The 24,288-nt window shown below is 37.1% G+C and overlaps 1 protein-coding gene across 6 annotated transcripts in view; it reads left to right on the forward strand.

Moving 5' to 3' along the window:
* The window catches only part of LOC105474602 (AT-rich interaction domain 4B), a 168,294-nt gene that overhangs the window by 69,268 nt on the left and 74,738 nt on the right, over nucleotides 1-24,288 (forward strand). For all 6 annotated transcript variants that reach the window (XR_011610377.1, XM_011729392.2, XM_011729396.2 and 3 more), the window contains exons 3-8: nucleotides 1,295-1,405; nucleotides 5,148-5,213; nucleotides 6,625-6,715; nucleotides 9,453-9,532; nucleotides 15,908-15,999; nucleotides 21,904-22,042. Coding sequence is in view for 5 of the 6 variants with exons in the window: in XM_011729392.2 (XP_011727694.1) it covers nucleotides 1,295-1,405; nucleotides 5,148-5,213; nucleotides 6,625-6,715; nucleotides 9,453-9,532; nucleotides 15,908-15,999; nucleotides 21,904-22,042 (579 nt within the window). In the remaining variant the exon portion in view is untranslated. The remainder of the gene's footprint in view (nucleotides 1-1,294; nucleotides 1,406-5,147; nucleotides 5,214-6,624; nucleotides 6,716-9,452; nucleotides 9,533-15,907; nucleotides 16,000-21,903; nucleotides 22,043-24,288) is intronic.

The following is a 24,288-nucleotide window of genomic DNA, read 5'->3' on the forward strand; positions in this document are numbered from 1 at the left end:
CCATTCTCCTGCCTCAGCCTCCCGAGTAGCTGGGACTACAGGCACCCACAACCGCGCCCGGCTAATTTTTTGTATTTTTAGTAGAGACGGGGTTTCACCGTGGTCTCGATCTCCTGACCTTGTGATCCGCCCGCCTCGGCCTCCCAAAGTGCTGGGATTACAGGCGTGAGCCACCGCGCCCGGCTTGTTTGCTTTTTTGAGACAGGGTCTCACTCTGTGACCCAGGCTAGAGTTCAGTGGCACAATCACAGTTCACTCCAGTCTCGACCTCTTGGGCTCAAGCAGTCCTCCCACTTCAGTCTCCCAAGTAGCTAGGAGTACAGGCGCATGGCACCACAGCCAGCTAATTTTTATTTTTTTATTTTGTAGATACGAGTTCTTCCTATGTTGCTTGGGGTGGTCTCAAACTCCTAGACTCAAGTGACCCTCCAGCCTTGGCCTTCCAAAGTTCTGGGATCATAGGCAGGAGCCACCATACCAGGCACTACACTATACTACCTTAGACTTTTCTAGATAGAGATATAACAGAGGTTGCCGGGCACGGTGGCTCACGCCTGTAATCCCAGCACTTTGGGAGGCCGAGGCGGGCGGATCACAAGGTCAGGAGATCGAGACCACGGTGAAACCCCGTCTCTACTAAAAATACAAAAAATTAGCCGGGCGCGGTTGTGGGCGCCTGTAGTCCCAGCTACTGGGAAGGCTGAGGCAGGAGAATGGTGTGAACCCCGGAGGCGGAGCTTGCAGTGAGCCGAGATCGCGCCACTGCACTCCAGCCTGGGCGACAGAGCGAGACTCCGTCTCAAAAAAAAAAAAAAAAAACAAAAAAACAAAAAAGAGATATAACAGAGGTATTCTGAATTTGGGTGACTGCTAAGATAGAGCCTAAATATTAGAAGAGTTTGTTCCCCCCACTCCCCCCCGAATTTTAGTTTTAAAGATCTGCCTTTTGGCCAATGGTCCCTTTTCTTTAAGTGGTCATAGAATAAATAAATATTTGAATGAATTGAGTGACTAGAGGGGCATACTTGTGAGTGATCTAATTTATATCATGGACCATATGTATTTAATGGAAATAAGATACCTTTATATTTTATATGATGTACATTTAAATAGTCTTTATGATAAACATTTTACTTGTTTTTTAATTTATAGTATTTTATAGATTGGTCTTGTTAACATACATTTCACATTTATAACTGTTATAGCTTAACAAGATTAGGCTCACTATTCTGAGGTCTGATTGTGAGAAAGAATTAGAGAGTTTAAATCTAATTATATTTCTTTGCATTTTTAGGCCCTTGATGAGCCTCCCTATTTGACAGTGGGCACTGATGTGAGTGCTAAATACAGAGGAGCCTTTTGTGAAGCCAAGATCAAGACAGCAAAAAGACTTGTCAAAGTCAAGGTACAGTATTTATAGATTTTATAAATTATATGTTCAGCATTTAATATTTAAACTTTTATTTGGTGAGTGTATTTAAGAATTATTTTTCTACAAAATAAGTTTCTATGAGTGAAGGTTGTAAAAGTACCTCAAAACAAAGCTTTTTTTGTTTTTTTAAAAGTATTATAATTGGAATGAAATTAGATTATCACAGTTGGTATTTTGAATGCCATTTCACTATAGACATCTTATTGTTTGTATAGTGTTTTAGAGCTGGAAAAGAACTTAGAAGTCATCTAGTTTAATTGTTTCATTTTATTACAAGAAAAATGAGGCTCAGAGAGGGTTAGTGATTTCTCCAAGGCCATTATGCCAAATTCATGGCAGAATTGAAACTACCGTAGTTCATCAGTTTTAAGGCGTTCCCCCCCTCTATTTCAGCCATAAAATTGGAATGTGACTTGTAATTGATGGTGTCCTAGATAACGGTGAAATAAGGTACATCTAGTTATTGACTCCTTATGCTCTGCCTTTTTTGAAACATCTTTCTAAAGTACTTGAGTTTTGTCTTAATGTAGAAAAAGGAATGTAATTGCTTCCATTTTAATAAATTATCAGCCTTGAAAAATGCCAGACAAGTGAACTTGTATATAGACATTTATTCATTTGTCAATAATTTATTGAGTGACAAACCTTTTGCAGGGAACTTTTAGGTGGGAAGGAGGATGGGGATATTAGGATGAAACTGACCTGATCTGTCCTCAAGGAATTTATAATCTAGATTAGCAGATACTTTTTAAACCATTGGTTTTTATTTCACCAATTACATAGGCTGTAGAGGTGTTGTACTTCTATGTAGGGTATCAGTCTCTTCTGGAGCTTTTACTGTGTGTGTATTCTTTATGTGTGGATGTGTTGGAAAAGCTACCTGGGTGATTCTAATTTGCATTCCTGGTTAGGAACCATTGTGATAAGGCCTTTAAATTAACTATAAACCAGTAGAGGGCTAGTCTTGGTCCCACCCTACCTTCATTTTCCACATGCGTGGTGGTTGGTGCTTTTATACTATGCATTTCCTGTTCTGGCTTCACACACTGGTGTTCCCCGAGCACTGTTTTTTGCCGGTACTATCCTGCAGATGAAGAGAAAGCCTTTTACCAATTTTTGTACTTTTTCAGGACTACTGGTAGCACATGTATCACCTTTGTGTGAAGTAGACAAAAGCCCTCCCTCCTGGTGGAAAGCCTCCTTAGCAGCGCTTGGCTTGCAGATAGCAAGTTTGTGCCAGCTAGAAAAGATACTCTTTTTGGACAGGAACTGTGTCACTCCAGGACCCATGCTTTGGCCCACAAAGCAAAGGCTGAATTTAAGCCCCAACTTGCATCCTTAGCTGCACATTTCCTGTCTAATGAATGAACTAGGAAAATGACATGTATCGGTCCTGCCATTTCTTGCTGTAAATGAAAGAAACAAAACTCTTACTGGATTCTACCACCTCTATTGATAGCACAGAGTACCTTGTGCCTTATAAGTAATGAATATCTAAAGCTTATTTTTAATTTTTTTGGCTGCCCTAAAAATTTGTTTCTGTGGAGGTGATGTCCATTAAAACACATACACAAGGAAAAAGAAAATTTTTTTTTTTTTTTTTGAGATGGATTCTGGCTCTGTCGCCCAGGCTGGGGTGCAGTGGCCAGATAGCAGCTCACTGCAGGCTCCGCCTCCTGGGTTTACGCCATTCTCCTGCCTCAGCCTCCCGAGTAGCCGGGACTACAGGCGCCCGCCACCTCACCCGGCTAATTTTTTGTATTTTTTAGTAGAGACGGGGTTTCACCGTGTTAGCCAGGATGGTCTCGATCTCCTGACCTCGTGATCCGCCCGTCTCGGCCTCCCAAAGTGCTGGGATTACAGGCTTGAGCCACCGCGCCCGGCCGAGAAATTGTTTTTAATTCCGTGATTTTATCAGTAGATATTGGGATATATTTCTTAACATGTTTAATTTGTTTATGCTTCAAAGTTAATATATTTTTAACAAATTTGTTGATACGTTTTTACTACCTGTTTTCATTTATTGAACATTTACTATGTACTAAGCTCTAGCTAAAGGTGAAACTCTAGTGTTAAGACCTAGTCCCCATCTGTAAGTAGCTTATAGTTTAAGTGAAGGGCACAGGTACCTAAACATGTGATTTAAATAAAGTGTGATAATGCTTTTGTATGACACAGAAATGCCTGGGATGCTGTGGGTATAAGGCATCTCCTTTCAGAGTTGGTTTGTAAGTGAGCCTGCCTGTTACCTAAAATAATTATCACATAAACCTGATAAAGACCCTGTTAATGATTCAATCCCTATAAAAAACTCTTAACCTTATAGGGAAAACAACTGTTTTCTATACTGAGTAGTGGAAGCTATCTTGTTTTTCACCAGCTAATTAAATATTTAAATTTGGACTCATTATTTTAACTTAATCTTTTCACATCTGGCTTCCCATTCTCTGATTTTTATAATGATGTAGAGTACAGTAAAGTTCTGGAACAAGACTTTAAATATAGCTCCACCATGTCTGGTTCAGTGATCTTGGACTAGGTACTTACACTTTCTGGGTTTTTTGTTGTTGTTGTTGTTATTTGTTTTGTTTTTGAGACGGAGTCTCACTCTGTCCCCCAGGCTGGAGTGCAGTGATGCAATCTCGGCTCACTGCAACCTCCATCTTCCTGGTTCAAGCGATTCTCCTGCGTCAGCCTCCGGAGTAGCTGGGATTAACAGGCGTGTGCCACCATGCCTGGCTAATTTTTGTATTTTTAGTAGAGATGGGGATTCACCATGTTAGCCAGGCTGGTCCCATATCCTGATCTCAGGTGATCCACCTGCCTTGGCCTCCCAAAGTGCTGGGATTACAGGGATGAGCCACCACACCTGGCCTGTTTCTCAGTTTTCTTATCAACAAAATGGGAACAATCATACCTACCTAATAGGGTTGTCGTGAAGATGAAATGTTTGGTACTAGAGACTGATGCTCAGATCTCAGTAAGTGTTTGCTGCTACTGTTTATTATTAAGGTAGGCCTTCACAAGATGATATAATACCTAATAGCCTAAAATCCCCACATCTTTCTTTCTCATTTCTTAGGAAAAGCAATTTTACAACTAAATTAACAACTGATAGTTTTGAAATAAAGAATGATATGTGGGAGCGGCCGTGGTGGCTCATACCTGTAATCCCAGCACTCTGGTAGGTCGAGGCAGGTGGATCACTTGAGTTTAGGAGTTTGAGACCAGCCTGGCCAACGTGGTGAAACCCTGTCTCTATTAAAAATACAAAAATTAGTCGGCCTGGTGGTAGGTGCCTGTAATCCTAGCTACTTGAAAGGTTGAGGCAGGAGAATCACTTGAACCCTGAGGTGGAGGTTGCAGTGAGCCAAGATTGCGCTATGGCTTTCCAACCTGAGCCACAGAGTGAGATTGTGTATCAAAAAAAGAAAAAAGTTAAAAAAAAAAAATGGAAAAAGAATGACATGTGGAACATCTAATAATTTAGATGTGCTATCATTGATTACTTTTATTTTTGAAAGCTGAGATATGGTCTGGACAGTTGTTTGTAAATAATTTTTTGTTTTAGTTAATCTACTTAGGAATTGGGATGTTGTATAAACTAGGCAGCTATTATTTTATATTTCTTTTAATACAAATGAATAATTGGTGCATTGATGAGCTTGTGTTGCTTGGTTTATTTTTGGTGGCTAATTAAACTTATAATCTCTAGGTGACATTTAGACATGATTCTTCAACAGTGGAAGTTCAGGATGACCACATAAAGGGCCCACTAAAGGTAATTCATGTATTCGTTGTTAATTCTAATGATTGTTTGGGAAAAAATAATTATACTTGGTAATTTTCTTTTAATTCATTGGCCATTTCGTTATTGATTTGATAAACTCAATATGTAATTTTCTCTAAAAAGACTAATAGAAAAAATAGACTTAATCTCAGCGACTAAGGAGGCTGAGGCGGGAGGATAGCTTGAGGCCAGGAGTTCAAGGTTGCAATAAGTTATGATTGTGCACACTGCACTTGGGGATAGCATGAGATGCTGCCTCTTACAAAAAAGATTTAATATTAAATAATACTTGATATGATAGTAAAACCAGTTTATTCAGAAATAAAATGAGCATCAAAGAAGCATTGACTACATTTATTTAGTTAATCCACGATATTTCCTTTACTAAAATTATGGATTTTCCAAAATTAATAGATGATGAACTAGGGATTAGTGATGTCAGTTCGATGATGATCTGAAAAGTGAGAAAGTTAGAAAACCAAAAATCAGAGCTCTTACTTCTTTGGAGCCACTACTGGCAAATGAAATCTTTTAAGGGTCATCAGCCTTCATACTAACAGCTGGAGAGTTTTATTTCTTTGCATTCATTTTTCCTCATTGGCAAGTGAAATAAATGCTTTTTTACTTTTTGCCAATGAGCAAACTAAAAGAGAATGTGTGGGTAAACCACTGTGTGCTCTTTGGCTGGTTCAGGGCCAAAAGGAAACCCCAGAGCAATTTTTAAATTTAAACCTCCTTCCTGAGGTTCCTTGAAAGAAGGCTGGAAATAGGGGGTAAGGACAGTCAGTTTCACAGATGGTGGTACTCACAGTGTAATCTACCGACCCTGGCGGTTCCTAGGACTCTTTTAGGGGGTTGTAAAGGTAAAACTTTATAATAGTACTTAGGAATTATTTACCTTTGTTACTACGTTAACATTTTCACTGATGGTACAAAAATATTGGTGGGTAAAACTGCTGGCACTTTTTTTTTTTTTTTTTTTGAGGCCGAGTCTCGCTCTGTCACCTAGGCTGGAGTGCGGTGGCACGATCTCGGCTCACTGCAACCTCCACCTCCCAGGTTCAAGCAATTCTCCTGACTCAGCCTCCTGGGTAGTTGGAATTACAGGCACCTGCCACCACGCCTGCCCAATTTTTGTATTTTTGGTAAAGACGGGGTTTCACCATGTTGGCCAGGCTGGTCTTTAACTCCTGACCTCAAGTGATCCACCCGCCTCAGCCCCCCCAAAGTGCTGGGGTTACAGGTGTGAGCCACTGCGCTCACGCCAACTGCTGGCACTTTTAAATGAAGTCAGTAATCATTTTATTCTTCACCATCATGCACTCAATTGAAAGAAAAACCCAGGTTTTGGTTTGTTCATTTACCTTTTAAAAGTTTTTCTAACATGTTAAAAATACTTTAGGTGGGAGCTATTGTGGAAGTGAAGAATCTTGATGGTGCGTATCAGGAAGCTGTTATCAATAAACTAACAGATGCGAGTTGGTACACTGTAGGTAAGAAAATAAATTTTCTTTTAAAAATGTATTTTTAGTTACACAGAGAAAACTTAATACGAATAAAATGGAATTTCCTGGATTCACTTCTTAATACCCTAGATATTATTACTGTTACTGGATTTTATCTTTCCACATCTTTTAAAAATTTATTTCCAAAGTATATGTATGTGTATATAACAAAAATTGAAATTATTTAATGTATATATTATGCAATTGGAATTCTAGCTTTTTTTTACTTCAAAGTATATCTTAGAGAAATGTCTTTTTTCCCCCATCTTACCTATTTTTAAGTTTATAGTTCAGTAATGTTAAGGATATTCATGTTGTTTTATAACAGAAATTTCTTTTAACTGTGTGTATATAGATGGCTCCCAGCAGGAAACAAAGTAGTAGTATATTTTATAATAGTTGATATGCTAGTTTATTTTTTCTTACTGATGAGGTTACCAGTTTTCTTACTATTAAAATAAATGCTGGATTGAATGTTTTTTGTACCTAATTAGGTACTTAATTAGGATACCTGTTGTATCCTAATACTTCTGTAGTGTACATACTAAGAAATAGAGGTTGAAGAAAAATATACTCTAAAAACTTCATTAGTTAATGAAAACCGCCTTCCTAAACGATACTGTTTTCTCAGTCCTTGTCAGATTTTATGTCATTTTAAAAAAATTTTTGCTAATTTGGACATAAAGTAATATCTCAGTCTTGTTTCAGTATGCTCTTCCCATGATTGCTAGTGAGATGGAGCATCTTTTCATGTTTATTGAAAGGAACATAATTTCATTTGTGTTTTCTCTGTTTTGAGTTGCTGGCTCTTTTATTCTTTCCCTTTTTCTCTTGAGATGATTTATCTTTTTATTATTTTTAGGACATGTGTTCTTTATATATTTTGGATATTAACTGTTTACACATGTTTCTCCTGTTGCTTTATTTTTGTCTCTGCTTTTAATTTTCATGTAGTTAGTTGTTGTATGGTCACCTTTTATTTTGTAATTTTAGTTTTGAATCTTAAGAAAGTCTTTCATCAGTGTTATAAATCTATTTTCTAATGTATTCTAATTTTTTAACTTTTATTTATTTTTATTATTGTTCTACAAATAGATTTTTATTTCACCTAGAGTAGTATGTATTTTTTCCAGTGTTCTAAAATAATGATTAAAAACTATTTGTCCTAGATTGACAGCCATTTATTCCAGTATTATTTATTAAAGGTAACAATTCCTACCATTCAGTGACCTCAGAGATGACAGTAAACACCTAGTAATATGTTTGGTGATTTCAGAGTTTGATAGAACTTTCAGATAGAATAGGTGAGTTTTGTTTTTACTTTTTTGGTGTGAGAATAAAACCTGGTGAAAACAGAGGGAAAATTATTTGATTTTGAGGCATAAGGAAATATTTGACTTTATGTAAGTGAGAAGACTGTGAGCAATTCTGTGTAGTGAGTATAGATGGTGATTGGTTGTAATAGTCTACTAAATGTGACACTTATGTTGTGTATTTTAGTTACATCATTTAAAGATGTACTGAAAATTATTTATCCAGTCTCACATAATGTAAGTTGTTACGTAACATACAAGAATCTAATTTTAGTTCAGCCAGTGAGGAAAGGTCATTGCCTTTCTTTTAATCATTAATCATTTCTCAATAAATGTGAGATCCTGTTGAGCATCAGAAAAAGAAAAGAAGAGAATCTAATTTTAGTAAGGTAGGCAGAAACTGTAATTTCTAAAATCGAGATCTGGTAACATTATTTAAAACAGAGTTACTGTCTTCCCATGATTTCTAAGTAATGTAGCATATCCCCAAATGATTTATGTATATCAGAAATTTATGCATATAATACAAAAATAGTCATACATTCCATATCTGTTAACTTATGGTGGTTTTGCTGGGGTGTTTTAAGTACTTTATTTTTATTAAAATTTTTCCCCTATGTTATTGAGATATAATTGACAAAATCATGTAAATGTATATGTAACATGATGATCTGATATGCAAATATATTGTGAAATAATTACTGCAACCAAGTTGCTTAACACTTCCATCGCCTTTTTGTAGACATTTTAGTATTTTAAGTCAGTAGTTTTCAACTGGGATGAATTTACCCCCCAGGGAACATTTGGCAATGCCTGGAGACATTTTAGTTTGTCACAGCTGGGAAGGGGGTGCTACTGGCATCTAGTGGGTAGAGGCCAGGAGTGCTGCTCAATATCCTGCAGTGCACAGGACAAGCCTACCACAACAGAGAATTTTCTGGTGCAGTATGTCACTAGTGACAGTGCTAAGCGCGAGAAACCCTACTTTAAATAATGAAAATACAGTTATTTTTTTGAAGGGGCAGTCTGACTGCATAAATTTGTAAGCTTTCTTAGGTAAATCTGTCAATATCTGTCAGTAGGAAAACCTGGCTTTTCTTTACCATTTTGAGAAGAGTTAATTAGCATTTAAGTGGTTTCCTCTTGAAATACCAATTTCTTATTTTTATTTGGTATGTCCTGTTTTAGACAAGATGTTTTCATTTCATATATGTTGTTTCCGTTTCACTAGAAATTGGATAAGTTACTTTAATAACTATATTTGAAGTTACTTGAAAACATAAAATGTGAATTGAATTCCAAATATAGTCTAAATAGTATATCTATTTGCACTCAGAAAATTATAATACATATCATCTCTTTGATCTTTGAAAAAATCCTTCAGTGGCTTCCATTTTTACTCCCTCTCATAGTTTTCGATGATGGAGATGAGAAGACACTGAGACGATCTTCACTGTGCCTGAAAGGAGAGAGGCATTTTGCTGAAAGTGAAGTAAGTCATCATTTAACAAATGAACATGTCTTAATATTTTTTATTGGGAGGAATAAATTTTTGTTTTTTCAACTCAGTCGATGTACTTCCTAATCAGGAAAGTTCATTAATACACAGTACCATTATGATGTAATCTGTGAAACCTGTTTAAGGTCATGTGTTTGAGCACCAGGTTCTGTCTTCTTTTTTGTCTATGTAAAGTGTTTTAGTATTTGTCCACAGGTAAAATACAATGGGCTTTAATTATTATCTTTAGGCAGTTTTTAAATAGATTTAAAATTTGTAAATAACTAGAAAGCAGATTTCTGATTTGTAATCTACTTGATCCTTGCCATAAAGGATGTATTGATACAACAGTCTTTAACTACCGCTACTGCTATTAACTGATACCATTATACCCTCTCCTCTTGCCTGACTGCCCTTCCTAAAATTGTCCCTTCCATTCCCTATCATCCTTTTAGATTGATTTAGCTCTTATTCCCTAACATTGAAATATGAGTACATAATTATTTATTGTCTGCTTTCCTCACTAGAATGTGTCACAGGGGCAGGGACTTTGTATATCTTCTTTAGGGCTTTGTTCCTAGTTGCTGTAACAGTGCCTGATACCGAGTATGAACTTCATAAGTGTTAGTTGGATGAATAGATGAGGTGCTTATAATTGCTAGGGACTTTGCTAAGTGCTTTACATACATTATTGCATTTGCAACATTATGAGGTAGTTACTATTATTATCCCCAGCTTTCAGATTAAGAAATGGATAGCTAGAGCTGTTTTTCTAACCAGCACTTTCTAGCACCAAAGCCATATCCTTAAATTGAAAGATGTTAGTAAGAACGGAGGGTTCACAAAGTTTTGTAACTAACTTGCTTGCAATTCAGAATTTAAAAGATAGATGTTACTCTGAATGGTGTCATGTTATCTAATCCAGTCTACAGATATTCATTGATGCACAGTGTGGCCAGGCTATTTCTTTTTTCTAGTCAGTATTTGGAATAATGTTTCTTTGGGGATATTTTAATATTACTTATTAACCTATTAGACTTTATGTTTTTGTTTTGAAAAATTTTTGCTTCTCTTAATGATTGAATTCCCACTTAAATTTAGAATTTGGGACAGGTTCTCTGCATTATAATTCCAGCCTATCCCTTTAGTCTCATATTCAACCACTTCCCTGTACTTCAGCCTTATTAGACTGCTTGGTATCTTCAGACTACGGTCCATACTTTATTGACTCCTTTCCTCTTGTTGGAATCTCACCTATGTTGAAGGCCATTATAAATGCTTCCTCCTCCATGATGTCTTTTGTGAGCTTTCTACCCAAATTGGATCTCTTTATCTTTTGGTCCTTTTGCACTTCTCTTGCTTATTCTTGTTTTAGAGTCTTTTTTTTTTTTTTTTTTTTTTTTTTTAACTTTTCTCATTTTCGCTGTAAGATTTTAAGCTGTTTTAGGGGAATATCCTTTTTTTCCTCACTTGATAGGCCCCCCTTTTCCTAGCAATTTCTACACAAAAGCCTTCAATAAATATGTGTGGAATAAACTGAAGGTTGACATATAGTAAATACAGACAGCTTTGGGACAAGTATAGTGATAAAGTACAGAATTCTTCCTGAGTTTGTGGAATTATTTTAATTTCATTTCTGTACAGTCAGTGAGTATGAGGACTTGAAGATGTGGTTTTTCTCCTGTTAAGTGAAGGTCTGCATTTTATTTTCTTAGTCTAGAGAAACAGCCAAAATACTACTTTTTTTAACCAGGATAATTTTGAGTTGGAATGGTTCATAAGATAGTTGTAGGTTAAATGCTGAAGGTAATATGAACAAGTGGCTGTGTATCCTTCATCTCTTCAAGGAGATTCAGTTTTAGTGTGTCTGTGCAGGTGTGTACTTTTAATTTTTGTTTTGCTAGAAGGAAATTAGAATACTGGTGTGTGAATCTTTAACTCCCCTCTGATGTGCCAGGAGCTGTGTAGTGCTAGGTACCGGGACAAAGGGTAAGCCAAGTCATGTAAACATGGAACTTATCATTGGATACTTACCGTCTGTTGGAGGAGAAAAAGCATTAATCAAACAATCAAACATATTTTAAAATTTAAGTGTAGTAAGCCCTATGAAGATGTGGTCCAGAGTGTACCCCAATAGGGGAATTTAATCTACCATCTGTATGTTCTTTTCTCTTTATTTGGTATTTTTCATACTGTTTTAAAAGTTTTAATGTTTTTGAAAGACCATTCAGAGTATTAGCAGTAGTAGTTATAACATTGTCCTTTAAGAGGAAAGCCACTTCATACTGGCAGTGTTTTGGGTCACTAATCCCGTTTAATAAACTACTGAAATTAATCCCATTTCATAAACACTGAAATTCAAGATTCATGGAAAGAGATCACAATTGCACTTCAGTCAGTTTATTTTTTTAATAATTTTATTTTATTTTGTTTTGTTTTGTTTTATTTTATTTTATTTTTTGAGATGGCGTCTCACTCTGTTGCCCAGGCTGGAGTGCAGTGGCGCCATCTCAGCTCACTGCAAGCTCTGCCTCCCGGGTTCACGCCATTCCCCTGCCTCAGCCTCCCGAGTAGCTGGGACTATAGGCACCTGCCCCCACGCCTGGCTAATTTTTTTTTTATTTTTAGATTTAGTAGAGATGGGGTTTCACCGTTTTAGCCAGGATGTTTTCGATCTCCTGACCTCGTGATCCACCCGCCCCGGCCTCCCAAAGTGCTGGGATTACAGGCTTGAGCCACCGCGCCCAACCTCAGTGAGTTTAAATTCCAACACTGAAGCCACTGGTTTTAGCCATAACCAGCTTAGTGAGTGTGTTACCTGCTGCTTAACATCTGTAGGACAGTTTAGGTATTTCTGAAGACCATTCATACTTTGAGTTTTATACAAAAGTGGATTCATCATCTGTTTTTTTTTTTTTTTTTTTTTTTTGGGAGACAGGCTTGTTCTGTCGCCCAGACTGGAGTGTAGTGGCTGGCATGATCTTGGCTTACTGTAGCCTCTGCCTCCTAGGTTCAAGCAATTCTCATGCCTCAGCCTCTTGAGCATCTGGGACTACAAGCGTGCACAAGCATGCCCGACTAATTTTTGTATTTTTAGTAGAGATGGGGTTTCGCCATGTCGGCCGGGCTGGTCTTGAACTCCTAGCCTCAAGTGATCCTCCTACCCTTGGCCTCCCAAAGTGCTAGGATTACAGGCATGAGCCACCACGCCTGGCCAATTATCTGGTATTCTTTCTTTGTATTTACTACGTGCAATTGAAAACTCTAGAGAAGTTCAGGTAAAATCCCAGTTCCATATTTTCTGCAGCCCATTTTAGGTAATAGGGCCATAGACTCTTTCCCTCTAGGCCTGTGTAGTTTTCTATGTGCCTTTAATACAGCTTTCAGGAGCCTCTGGTTTTTACTCTTTAGGTATAAGATGGGACAAATTCTACCCTCCCCCCAGGTCTTTTCAGTCCCTTGAAATAAACATGCCCCTGCTTTCCTGGACATTGAGGCAGGGACAGAGATACTGCTTCTTATGTTTCTTCTTGTTACGTACTAGGGGAGAGTCTGTGGTCTCTTATTTGAAAATTACTATGTGTGATTCTTAGACAACTCTTTAGAAATTTTCTTTCCTGTAGCAAGTGAAATGACTAACAGATACTTAAAATAGAAATCACAGTGTGTAATATAAATCTCTCTCTCTCTCTTTTCTGCTTTCAAGAGAGCAACCTTAATTTTTTGTGGGGACAGCATACATTTAATCCATCTGTTTGCCTGGCAGAAAGTGAATCCAGATTAATTTGTTTTCCCTGTTTACCATATATAGTCATTTAGTAATACTCTATAGTGATACAGTATTACCAAAATAGTATTTCAGATTACCTAGAAATTTTCACCATAGCAGTTAATGACAGGCAACATCTAGATTTTCTGGGCCGGGTGTGGTGGCTTGTGCCTGTAATCCCAGATGTTTGGGAGGCAGAGTTGGGCAGATGGCTTGAGCCCAGGAGTTTGAGACCAGCCTGGACAACATGGCAAAAGCCCATCTCTACAAAAAAATATAAAAATTAGCTGGGTGTGGTAGTGCACACCTGTGGTCCCAGCTACTTGGGAGGCTGAGGTGGAAGGATCGCTTGAGCCCAGGAGGTTGAGGCTGCAGTGAGCAGTGATCATGCCACTGCACTCCAGTCTGAATGATAAAGTGACAGAATAAAAAGAGTTTCTGCTTGGTATATATTGAGTTTAGGACAACTTTTGCCTCCAAATAATTTTTTTTTGTTTCTTTTTGAGATGGAATTTTGCTTTTGTTGCCCAGGCTGGAGTGCAATGGTGCAATCTTGGCTCACCGCAACCTCTGCCTCCCAGGTTCAAGCGAGTCTCCTGCCTCAGCCTCCCGAGTAGCTGGGATTACAGGCGCCTGCCACCACGCCAGGCTAATTTTGTATTTTTTTTTTTTTTTTGAGCCGCAGTCTTGCTCTGTGCCCCAGGCTGGAGTGCAGTGGCGCAATTTCGGCTCACTGAAAGCTCCGCCTCCCAGGTTCACGCCATTCTCCTGCCTCAACCTCCTGAGTAGCTGGACTACAGGCGCCCGCCACCGCGCCCGGCTAATTTTTTGTATTTTTAGTAGAGACGGGGTTTCACCGTGTTAGCCAGGATGGTCTCGATTTCCTGACCTTGTGATCCGCCCGCCTCGGCCTCCGAAAGTGCTGGGATTACAGGCGTGAGCCACTGCGCCCGGCCTAATTTTGTATTTTTAGTAGAGACGGAGTCTCCATGTTGGTCAGGCTGGTCTCCAATTCCCCATCTCAGGTGATCCGCCTGCCTCGGCCTCCCAGAGTTCTGGGATTATAGGTGTGAGCCACCACGCCCAGCCCAAATAATATTTTTTAAATGTCTGATTTAAGGTTCATAAGGACAGGATTAGGTTCTGTACAAACTAAATTTAAAAGATTAGATTTTTTGCCTGATGAGGATTATGAAAGTTATGATTTTTGTCAGTCTTTTGAAGGAATCAATCTTTAGTTAATCCTTTATGGCTAGTACCTTTTTTCTTGATCATATTGTTTGTTGTTAGATACATACATCTATGTACCTTAAACACATTTACATATATTCTAATGAATTATGTAAAAAAGATTGTTAATATGGTTCATCTTTTCACATTTTAGTTCATTGTAGTTATAACAAAATTGTCTGAATTGTTAAAAAGTTAAATATTTCTTTCTTTTTTTTTTTTCGAGACAGAGTCTTGCTCTGTTGCCCAGGCTGGAGTGCAGTGGCGCGATCTTGGCTCACTGCAGCCTATGCCTCCCAGGCTCACGCCATTCTCCTGCCTCAGCCTCCCGAGTAGCTGGGACTACAGGTGCCCGCCACCACACCTGGCTAATTTTTTTGTATTTTTAGTAGAGATGGGGTTTCACCGTGTTCGCCAGGATGGTCTCGATTTCCTGACCTCGTGATCCGCCTGCCTCGGCCTCCCAAAGTGTTGGGATTACAGGCGTGAGCCACCGCGCTCGGCCTAAATATTTCTTTTTACATATTACATTAGTTAGTTTAGATGCCTGCTCTTTAATTCTAAGTTGATGGATACTCTCTGTTATACCACCCTGGTTTGTAACTTTAAGAAGTCTCTTTGTCTTAAATAGTTCCTCACTTTTTTTTATCTGGGCAGTTGTCTTGGGAATCTCTAGTTGCTCTGGTGTTTGTGAAATCATTTATAACAGGAAAGATTCTTCTTAGGATGAGGAAAGGAATAGAAACTGTGGAAAATCTTAAGAAAATGTAGGAAAGGAAAAAATTCAAATGTAGAAATAAAATGTAATTTAAAAATTAAGTAAAATTAATGTTACATTTTATTAAAAAAGGTTTATTGCAGAAAATGTTTGCAGAGTAGTAATATAACTTACTTGGAGGCTTTTTGTTCATGCAATCGATGCTTTATCTTCATAATTAATTTTGTTTATTTTACTTATTAATTTTATTTTATGGATTATGATTCCCTATGTACAAATTAATACTGGAGCTGCAGTTGGCCCTAACCTTACAAATAGATTTCTTAATTCTCACATCTGTCTTTCCACTGAGCTGTATTTGTTTTGTATTGTAATCATTCTTAGATACCTATCAACCTTCACATAGGTAATGAATCTAGATAGAGCAGCCAAATTTCTTTTCACTTTTTTTTTCCAGTAATGAGCTCATTCATCTTTATTCTAATATCTTTGAAACTAGAATTTTCTATCTTTAGGAAAGCTGTGTTTTAGCTTCCCTGGGGGGAGAGTTTAATTTCAAAATCTGAGCATATTCTTAAATTGATTTGATTTAAAGCAAAGAAGGCACTTGCAAAGTGGTAATTTTTTGATGGGTTTATGTTCTTACCCACAGACATTAGACCAGCTCCCACTCACCAACCCTGAGCATTTTGGCACTCCAGTCATAGGAAAGAAAACAAATAGAGGAAGAAGATCTAATCATATGTAAGTCCATTTTCATAACTGTTAGTTGAACCTGAATTCATTTCTCCTTCTAGTATTGTTTATAGTTATTTTAAAATTGTAATTTGCAAAATGCTAACCAGATCTAATAGTAATTTCAGATCTAATAGTAATTTCAGACTCCTCAGCATGGGTGATTGAGGTTCTCCATGCTTAGACAACCTTACTTAACAGCTGTATCTGCCTTCAGTTTCTCCCTGCATGTTATCTTGATGCTGTAGTCAAAATGAAACCAGTCAATAATTCCTGAATACATCGCTTGTTTTCTAATATCATGCTTTTATTCATGCTATTATTTTTGGTCTCCATGCCTCCCTTCCCCATAACTGTCTTGTCCATGCCTTAATTCTCAACAAAAAAGCTTAAACCTTTATATGAACCATTTTGTGTCTCCCCACACTTTCCTTGAAACCAGACATGTTTCTCTCCCCTCTAAATCCAATTCTCTGGCGTAGTATGAACTGTGGAGCCAGTTGGTCTGGGTTTGAATCCTGGCTCTGCCACTTACTTGCTGTGTGATCTTGGGATGTTTACTTAATCTTTTCATACCTCAATTCTTATCTATAAAATTGGGATTATAATATTACCTATCTCTTAGTGTTGTTGTGAAAATTAAGTGAATTCATATTCTTAAAGTGTTTATAGAGTAAATGTTATGTAAGTACTAGATAATCAACATCATATATTGACATGAAAAATTTCATGGTGCAATACCAGTATGTAACATAATGTCATTTGTATATGAAAATGTGTTTACATGTAAATATAAAAATTCTGCTTCCTGGTGTTTATGTCTGACAAGTAGGACTGGTTCTTGCTGCATTATTTGAACTTAAAAAAATTTCTACATTGTTATATATAATATAGGAAAAATAGTCTCTTGTCAATAAGCTTTTTTAATTTTGAAAAGATTGCATCTAGTATTTAGACATAGTTTTACGATTTTACATACATCATCCTAAAGTGGAAACATAAGTTTAAAAATGAATTTATTGTGCAATATTACGTAATACTGACCTGCAGATATGACCAAAAATTATGATCTGTTAAAAAGTCAGTTAGTTTTTATTTCCTCTTCTATCGTTCCTCAACTGTTAGATGTTTCTTAGTTGAGGTGTCCGTTTTGTGAATATGAGAATAAAGCATGCATTTGTTACTGAATAAGTTGATCTTTGCTTTCTAAAGACTCCAGCAAACATTCTAAGTTAGTGATTTTCCTGTTGAGAATCTCTATGTGTAATGAGAGATTTGCTGTGGAGATTGTGTTATACATGTGCAAAGTATGAATGCAGACCAAAGGTTGAGAATTACTCGTGTAGGAATGAAGACCTGCTCCGTCTGTAATCTTGTTTTGCTTGCTCTTCCTTCCCCCTCTCTACCATGGTTGGTCATTCCCACTGCCAAGGAACCTGACAATGTTATTCTTGCTTGGCGTTTTAAGCCTTGGTGTGTAAGCATTACAGGCAAGTACTGCAGTTCGAAATGCCCATCTCCTTAATTACATTTGCTTAAAGTTCTTTCTCCCCTTTCTTCAGAGTGATTTTCTGAAACAAAGTCTTAAACCTGAATCTTAAGGGCATTCATCTGACCTTCATTTCTTCTTCCATTACTCCATTGAAAAAAGTCTTTGCTGTGGTCTCAGATTGCCATTTAAAATGTATTTTTGTTCAAAAATATATAAAGTTATCTCTTCTTAGGATTCCCAGGACTTCGTTGTTGGAGTGATGTATCACCAAATTTGTTTTCTTTTAGCAGCTGTTATTCCATGTCTCAATTAATCTACCCCTAGTTATTCCAAAATTGATTACTTTTAACATCTTCTATTAAATTGAGTTTCAGTATATTCTACCTTTAACCCTAGTAAGTTCAAGTATTTTCTTTTTTTAATGATTATCATCCTCTAGCTTTATTTTCTTAAAGCAGGTTATTGATTCTTTTAATCAATGTATTACTGGATTGAATTTTCTCCTTATAATTTACCCATTGTTTGCAGCGGTTGTGTTTAAGTCATCCAGAAGAATAGAATACCTGGAATTATGGAAGTATTTGTTTGTCCCTCTCCTCTTGAAGTTGTTTTCCAATAATCTGGCAGACGTTTATGTGCAACTGCTACAATAGGAAGGCAGTCTGTTTGCTATTATTTTTCCCCCCTTCGGAAAAAAGACAAAACATAAGGTTTACAATGAATCTTGTTAATAAGGTATTATATGAGTATAGATTTTACCCAGTAACAGTGCTAACATTTACCCAATACCTGGTTTATACTTGCTATTTAAATACAGGCCTGCAAATCTGAACACATGTTTAAATTAGTTTATTATTCACATATCATAAAATTTACTCTTTTGTTATATGTTTTAATCTGTAGATTTGTATCCAATAATTCACCCTTTTAAAGCGTACAGTTTAGTGGTTTTTAGTATATTCGTAAAATTGTGTAACTATCATCACTATCTAATTCCAGAAGATCTTTTTATTTTGCCACTTTATTTTGAGAATTTGATTCATTTCCTCCTTGATAACAATTGAGAAAAAAATTAAAACCCATTTATAGTTAAGTGTACATAGGTTGTGTGTGTTTTAATGTCTAAGAAGGTATATACATTGTCAGTTTTCTGGATACTAATAGAACATTTCAGTTTACAGAGTTTGAAACAGTAAACTGATTTGCCTAAAATAAAAAAGAATCAGAATTGCATGTCAAAGGTTAAGCCTCTTGTTTTTGCTCAATTTGTATCATTATTTGGTATTCCTTGGCCCATGTCTTGTCTAAAGTTCGTCTTTCTTGATTTACAACTAATTAGAGTTAATAGTGAGTGTGATCAGTTTTAAGTGATTGGCTGTTAGAATATTATGGTAAAAATTTCTGTGTAATTAACTTTATTTCTAGTGATATCATCAGATTTTATTTCATAGAGACAGTGCACTATTTTGTTGTGGCTCTACAAATACCTTGTCACCAAAGAAATAGCAATGTCAGAAATGAATAAAAATCAAGCAGACGCTCTGCTTGCTCTGTCTTTGCTCCTGTAAAATATTTTGGATGCTCATTAATTTTAGTTTATTAGTTTATTGAGTACCTGTCTGTGTAAACAGTTTTCTGGCTAAGCTCCTCTAAAAGGAAAAGTTAAAGAGCTTCATGTATAATAGTATGGTTTACACTGATTGTATACATTTTGTGATTTTAGAAAAAAATCAGAAATACCATAGTAAAAAAAAAAATAAGTATTTTTACTTTATTTTATGAACAAGTGTTTGTTGAGTATCTATACTGTGCCAAGCATTGTTCAGGTACTTGAGATATGTCAATAAACAAAAAAATTACTTAAAAAATTTTCAACTTAGAGCTTACGTTTTCTCAGGGGAGGAGATAGTGAAATAAACATTGGGTTCACATACTTGTGGAAGAATAAACATAAATAAGTAAATTATATAGTATAATAAAAGTGAATGCTGTGGTAATAAGAGCAAGATGAAAAGAGGTAGATGGGCAGGGGTTGTAAATTTGAATAAGGTGGAACAAAGTCTTGAGTAGGTGAGGGGGAAGTGGCATCTAGTCTAAAAGAGGGGATGATTTTAGATAGGAACTTTGCGATTTTATGTGTAAGGTGGATAGATGTTTCAGCTGGCTGAACAAAAGTGTTTTGTTTTTCTTTTTGATATACTGTGAAATCTGAAGTCTTAACACTTGTTAAGTCTTAAGAAAAGTTACAATTTGTAAAAATGATGCAGATAACTTTGTTAGTCAAATAAAGCCCCCTTTTCCCAATGTTGTACAGATTTTGATATATGTTATCTCTGACATTGTAGCTTTCTAGCTGCTAACTTACAATAGAGTGTTCATAAACCCCTAGCTGAATGAGTCTTCTGTGGCTACTTTGAAAAAGCAATAATTACGATTTTAAGCTTGGTTGTATTCTGTAGTCATTAGAAAGTTAAAAAAGTCACTACTCTTAAGCTCTTCTAAATCAAGTAGAAATCAGACTTGTGAGGACTGTCATTACTGTCCTAAGCTGTATGTCTATGTGTAGGGTCTTATACTCCACTAGTATAAAGGTAGTTGAGTTTTCCTATTGTTACCTACTTTCTAAGGAGAGATTGACCTTCTTTAAGTGCCATTGAAGTACAATACATCTTTTTTTTTTTTTTGAGACGGAGTCTCACTCTGTCACCCGGCTCACCGCAACCTCCCCCTCCCAGGTTCAGGCAATTCTCCTGCCTCAGCCTTCCATCCGGAGTGGCTGGGATTACAGGCGCCCGACACCACGCCTGGCTAATTGTTGTATTTTTAGTAGAGACAAGGTTTCACCATTTTGGCCGGACTGGTCTCAAACTCCTGACTCAGGTGATCCACCCGCCTCGGCCTCCCAGAGTGCTGGGAGTACAATACTCCCAGCCAAAGTACAATACTTAATATTCAATAGCAAGCTTTGAAGATTTGCTTTGTTTCTGCCAGGGAACAATTTTTGTTATTTGACTGATCATTGAAATCAAGGGGGTGGTATTCCCCATGTCACTTTAAAAAGCTTAATATTATTATAATAGTTTTTACTTTTTTGGCCAGGTGGGGTAACTCACGCCTGTATTTCCAGAACTTTGGGAGGTAAGGTGGGTGGATCACGAGGTCAGGAGATGGAGACTATCCTGGCCGACATGGTGAAACCCCTTCTCTACTAAAAATACAAAAATTAGCTGGGCATGGTGGCGGTCTCCTGTAGTCCCAGCTACTCAGGAGGCTGAGGCAGGAGAATCGCTTGAACCCAGGAGGCAGAGGTTGCAGTGAGCTGAGATGGCACCACTGCACTCCAGCCTGGCGACAGAGCTAGACTCCATCTCAAAAAAGAAAAAAATAGTTTTCACTTTGTTTACATTTATATTGGAATATATAAATATAAAGACATGACAGTTACTTTCATACTTTTGGAAAGGCATCAAAGACAAATTGAGAGTATAACTAGATAGTGTACCAAATAGGTAAATCATGTCTAAAGTTTTTTTTAATAGTTTGTCAGTTTTCCTTTTTTGGTCAGTGAAATTGATCATTGCAAACTATCTGAAAAACACTTTTATCTTTGTAGGTGTTCAATAATAGCCATTCTAAAAAGGGCATATGTTATTGTCCATCAAACATTTCCTAGTCTTTACTCATTCTGGGCATTTTCTTTGGTGCTGATTCTTTATTAGAATCAGATTCAAATTGGAATAGCTTTTTGTTTTGTTTTTCTTTTTACTACACTTTATTCTTAGACGTCAAATTGATGGTTTCAGATACTTTTTCTTCTGACAGTTGTCTTTCTAATTTACTAGTCCAATATTTAATGTTACTGAAAGGATTTTCTGTTTTTCTTTTAATTTTGAAAGTGCTTAACATCATACAAAAGAAGCTTATTCATTTGTTGTTATGGAGAACAGTGGTGATCTCTTTTCAGATTGCCTCCTCTTCCCACCCTAACCTCAGTTAATAAAGGTCTGCTCTCCTACCTTTTAAAATTAACTTTGTACTAGAGATGTAGAATTACTATCTCCAGAATTCCTTTAATTTGATATTGGGATTGTGTATATTTTAGTATAGTACTGGGATGTTTAATATGGGGCTTCCGCCTTTTTGAGGATTTGGGAACCAGTTATTTGTCCTGATCTTCCTCTTCAGTTTTTCACAGTAGCACTAAATAAACCAGAAATATTTTTAGGAAAATGATGTGCTTTCCTCTCATGATAAACTCTTGCTGTTACTTTTTTAGAAATTTAGAAAATGATTTAAGATTTAAATTAGCCATTTTGCAGATCTTAGGAAATGTAGTTAAGAGTTTGGGAATACCTATATTCATCATTGGCATGCTTATTTGTGAGGATAAATGGAAATATTTTATTTTTTTCTCTCCTTAGACCAGAGGAAGAGTCTTCATCATCCTCCAGTGATGAAGATGAGGATGATAGGAAACAGATTGATGAGCTACTAGGCAAAGTTGTATGTGTAGATTACATTAGTTTGGATAAAAAGAAAGCACTGTGGTTTCCTGCATTGGTGAGTAGCTTCACTATAAAAGAGTTTAATTTCAAACTATATAAGTTTATGAAGAAAACAATTTTCTTACTAATGTTTTTCATAGGTACAAAATGAGGAAATGTTTTTAGCGTTATGTAGTTCACACTAAGCTTACTTTTAATGTTGTCTTTGAATACAAAGAACTCTTGAAGTCATTCAGGAAAGGCAAAATCTTGATAATCTTAGAGGTTTAGCCGTGTGGAAGTTTAATTCTCTCTCTCTCTCTCTCTCTCTCTCTCTGTAGAAAATTCATGGTGCAAACTTTTAAAGCTCCTAAGTCCATGTAGGTCTAGATTGCAAAAGAACAACAGAATCTTCATTGGTTGACAAGGATAACTAGACATTTTCTTCATACTTAATGAGTCAGGGTGTTTCCATCCTTGATCTTAATCTTGCCTTTTGGGTACTCCCTATATAATCATGACTGCAGTTATATGTTACTCCACTCTTCAGTTTTCTCTACAGTAGATTTTTAATTCTACCTACTTTTTAATGTTTTTCTCTCCAAAAGATTGCAACTCCTTAGATTCCATGTTGAATATTTTGCATTTTTCCCTTGTTTTCTCACATTGCCTTGTTGTGATTCTGAGGAGGTACTCAGGATTTATTATCAGGAGTATCCTCGTGATTGTCCCAAGTTCCTGTATTTCAAACTGTTGAGACAGATGACAGAAAGCCTTTTGAGTTTTTTATCTCTCTGTTTTTCATAACCACTAGCTTTAGCAAGTTGAAAGGGCCATGTATAGACCATTTTCTTTGACTTTTACGAAGGGAACATATACTAACATCTTTCACAGACATAACTAGGCTGCTTTTCAAATAATCTTTTGGTAGACAAAATAATTTGTAGCTCTTAAAGTAAATAGAGGTTCAATTAATAATTAGCTCTATATCATACTTTAATGAAGATTTAATTCTGTGGCAATAAGAATGCATTTTTTTCTGGACAGGATATAATTGGATAAGTCACTTAAGCTTTTAAATTTCAAGTAGGAGACTGAAGTTAATAATCAATATGTCTTAAGAATTATCTTGGGCCGGGCATGGTGGCTCAAGCCTGTAATCCCAGCACTTTGGGAGGCCGAGACGGGCGGATCACAAGGTCAGGAGATCGAGACCATCCTGGCTATCACGGTGAAACCCCGTCTCTACTGAAAATACAAAAAAACTAGCCAGGCGAGGTGGCGGGCGCCTGTAGTCCCAGCTACTCGGGAGACTGAGGCAGGAGAATGGTGTGAACCCGGGAGGCGGAGCTTGCAGTGAGCTGAGATCTGGCCACTGCACTCCAGCCTGGGTGACAGAACCAGACTCCATCTCAAAAAAAAAAAAAAAAAAAAAAAAAAAAAAAGAATTATCTTGGCTGGGGTGCGGTGGCTGACATCTGTAATCCTAGCACTTTGGGAGGCCACAGTGGGCAGATCCCCTGAGGTCAGGGTTCGAGACCAGCCTGGCCAACAGGGAAAACCCCGTCTCTACTAAAAATACAAAAAAATTAGCTGGGTGTGGTGGTACATGCCTGTAATCCCAGCTACTCAGGAGGCTGAGGCAGGAAATCGCTTGAACCCAGGAGGAGGTGGAGGTTCCCTGAGCCAAGATCACGCCACTGTACTCCAGTGTGGGCGACAGAGCAAGACTTCCTCTCAAAAAAAAAAAAAAGAAAAGAAACAAAGAAGGAATTATCTTGAACTCTTTAAAATTTTGATATGTCTGAATTGTCCTATGATGATTTTATCTGAAGACTATTGAGTCATTTGTATTAAACAGTGAGATCCACTTTTTTGTTTTTCGTGGAGACAGAGGCTTACTCTGTTACCCAGGTTAGAGTGCAGTGGTGCGATCCTGGCTCACTGCGGCCTTGACCTCCTGGGCTCAAGCAGTTCTCCCACCTCAGCCTCCTGAGTAGCTCACACTACAGGTGGAGACCACCACACCTGGCTAATTTTTAAATACTTTGTAAATATGAGGTCTCCCTATGCTGCCTAGGCTAGTCTTGAACTCCTGGATTCAAGTGACCCTCCCACCTTGGCCTCTCAGAGTGCTAGAATTACAGATGGTGGCTACTGAGGCCAGCCCGCATCTTTTACAAATATGTCCTCCCCCAACTTCATATTTAATAAGCTATAAACTTAAGATCCACTGATAAACAAAAGACACTTTGAAAGTACTGTTCTCCTCTTGTGTGACAAGTAATTTGTTCTCAAAATATCGAGAGACAGAATGGGTCA

The sequence above is a fragment of the Macaca nemestrina genome, chromosome 1 (assembly GCF_043159975.1).
Source record: "Macaca nemestrina isolate mMacNem1 chromosome 1, mMacNem.hap1, whole genome shotgun sequence".
Taxonomy (NCBI): domain Eukaryota; kingdom Metazoa; phylum Chordata; class Mammalia; order Primates; family Cercopithecidae; genus Macaca; species Macaca nemestrina.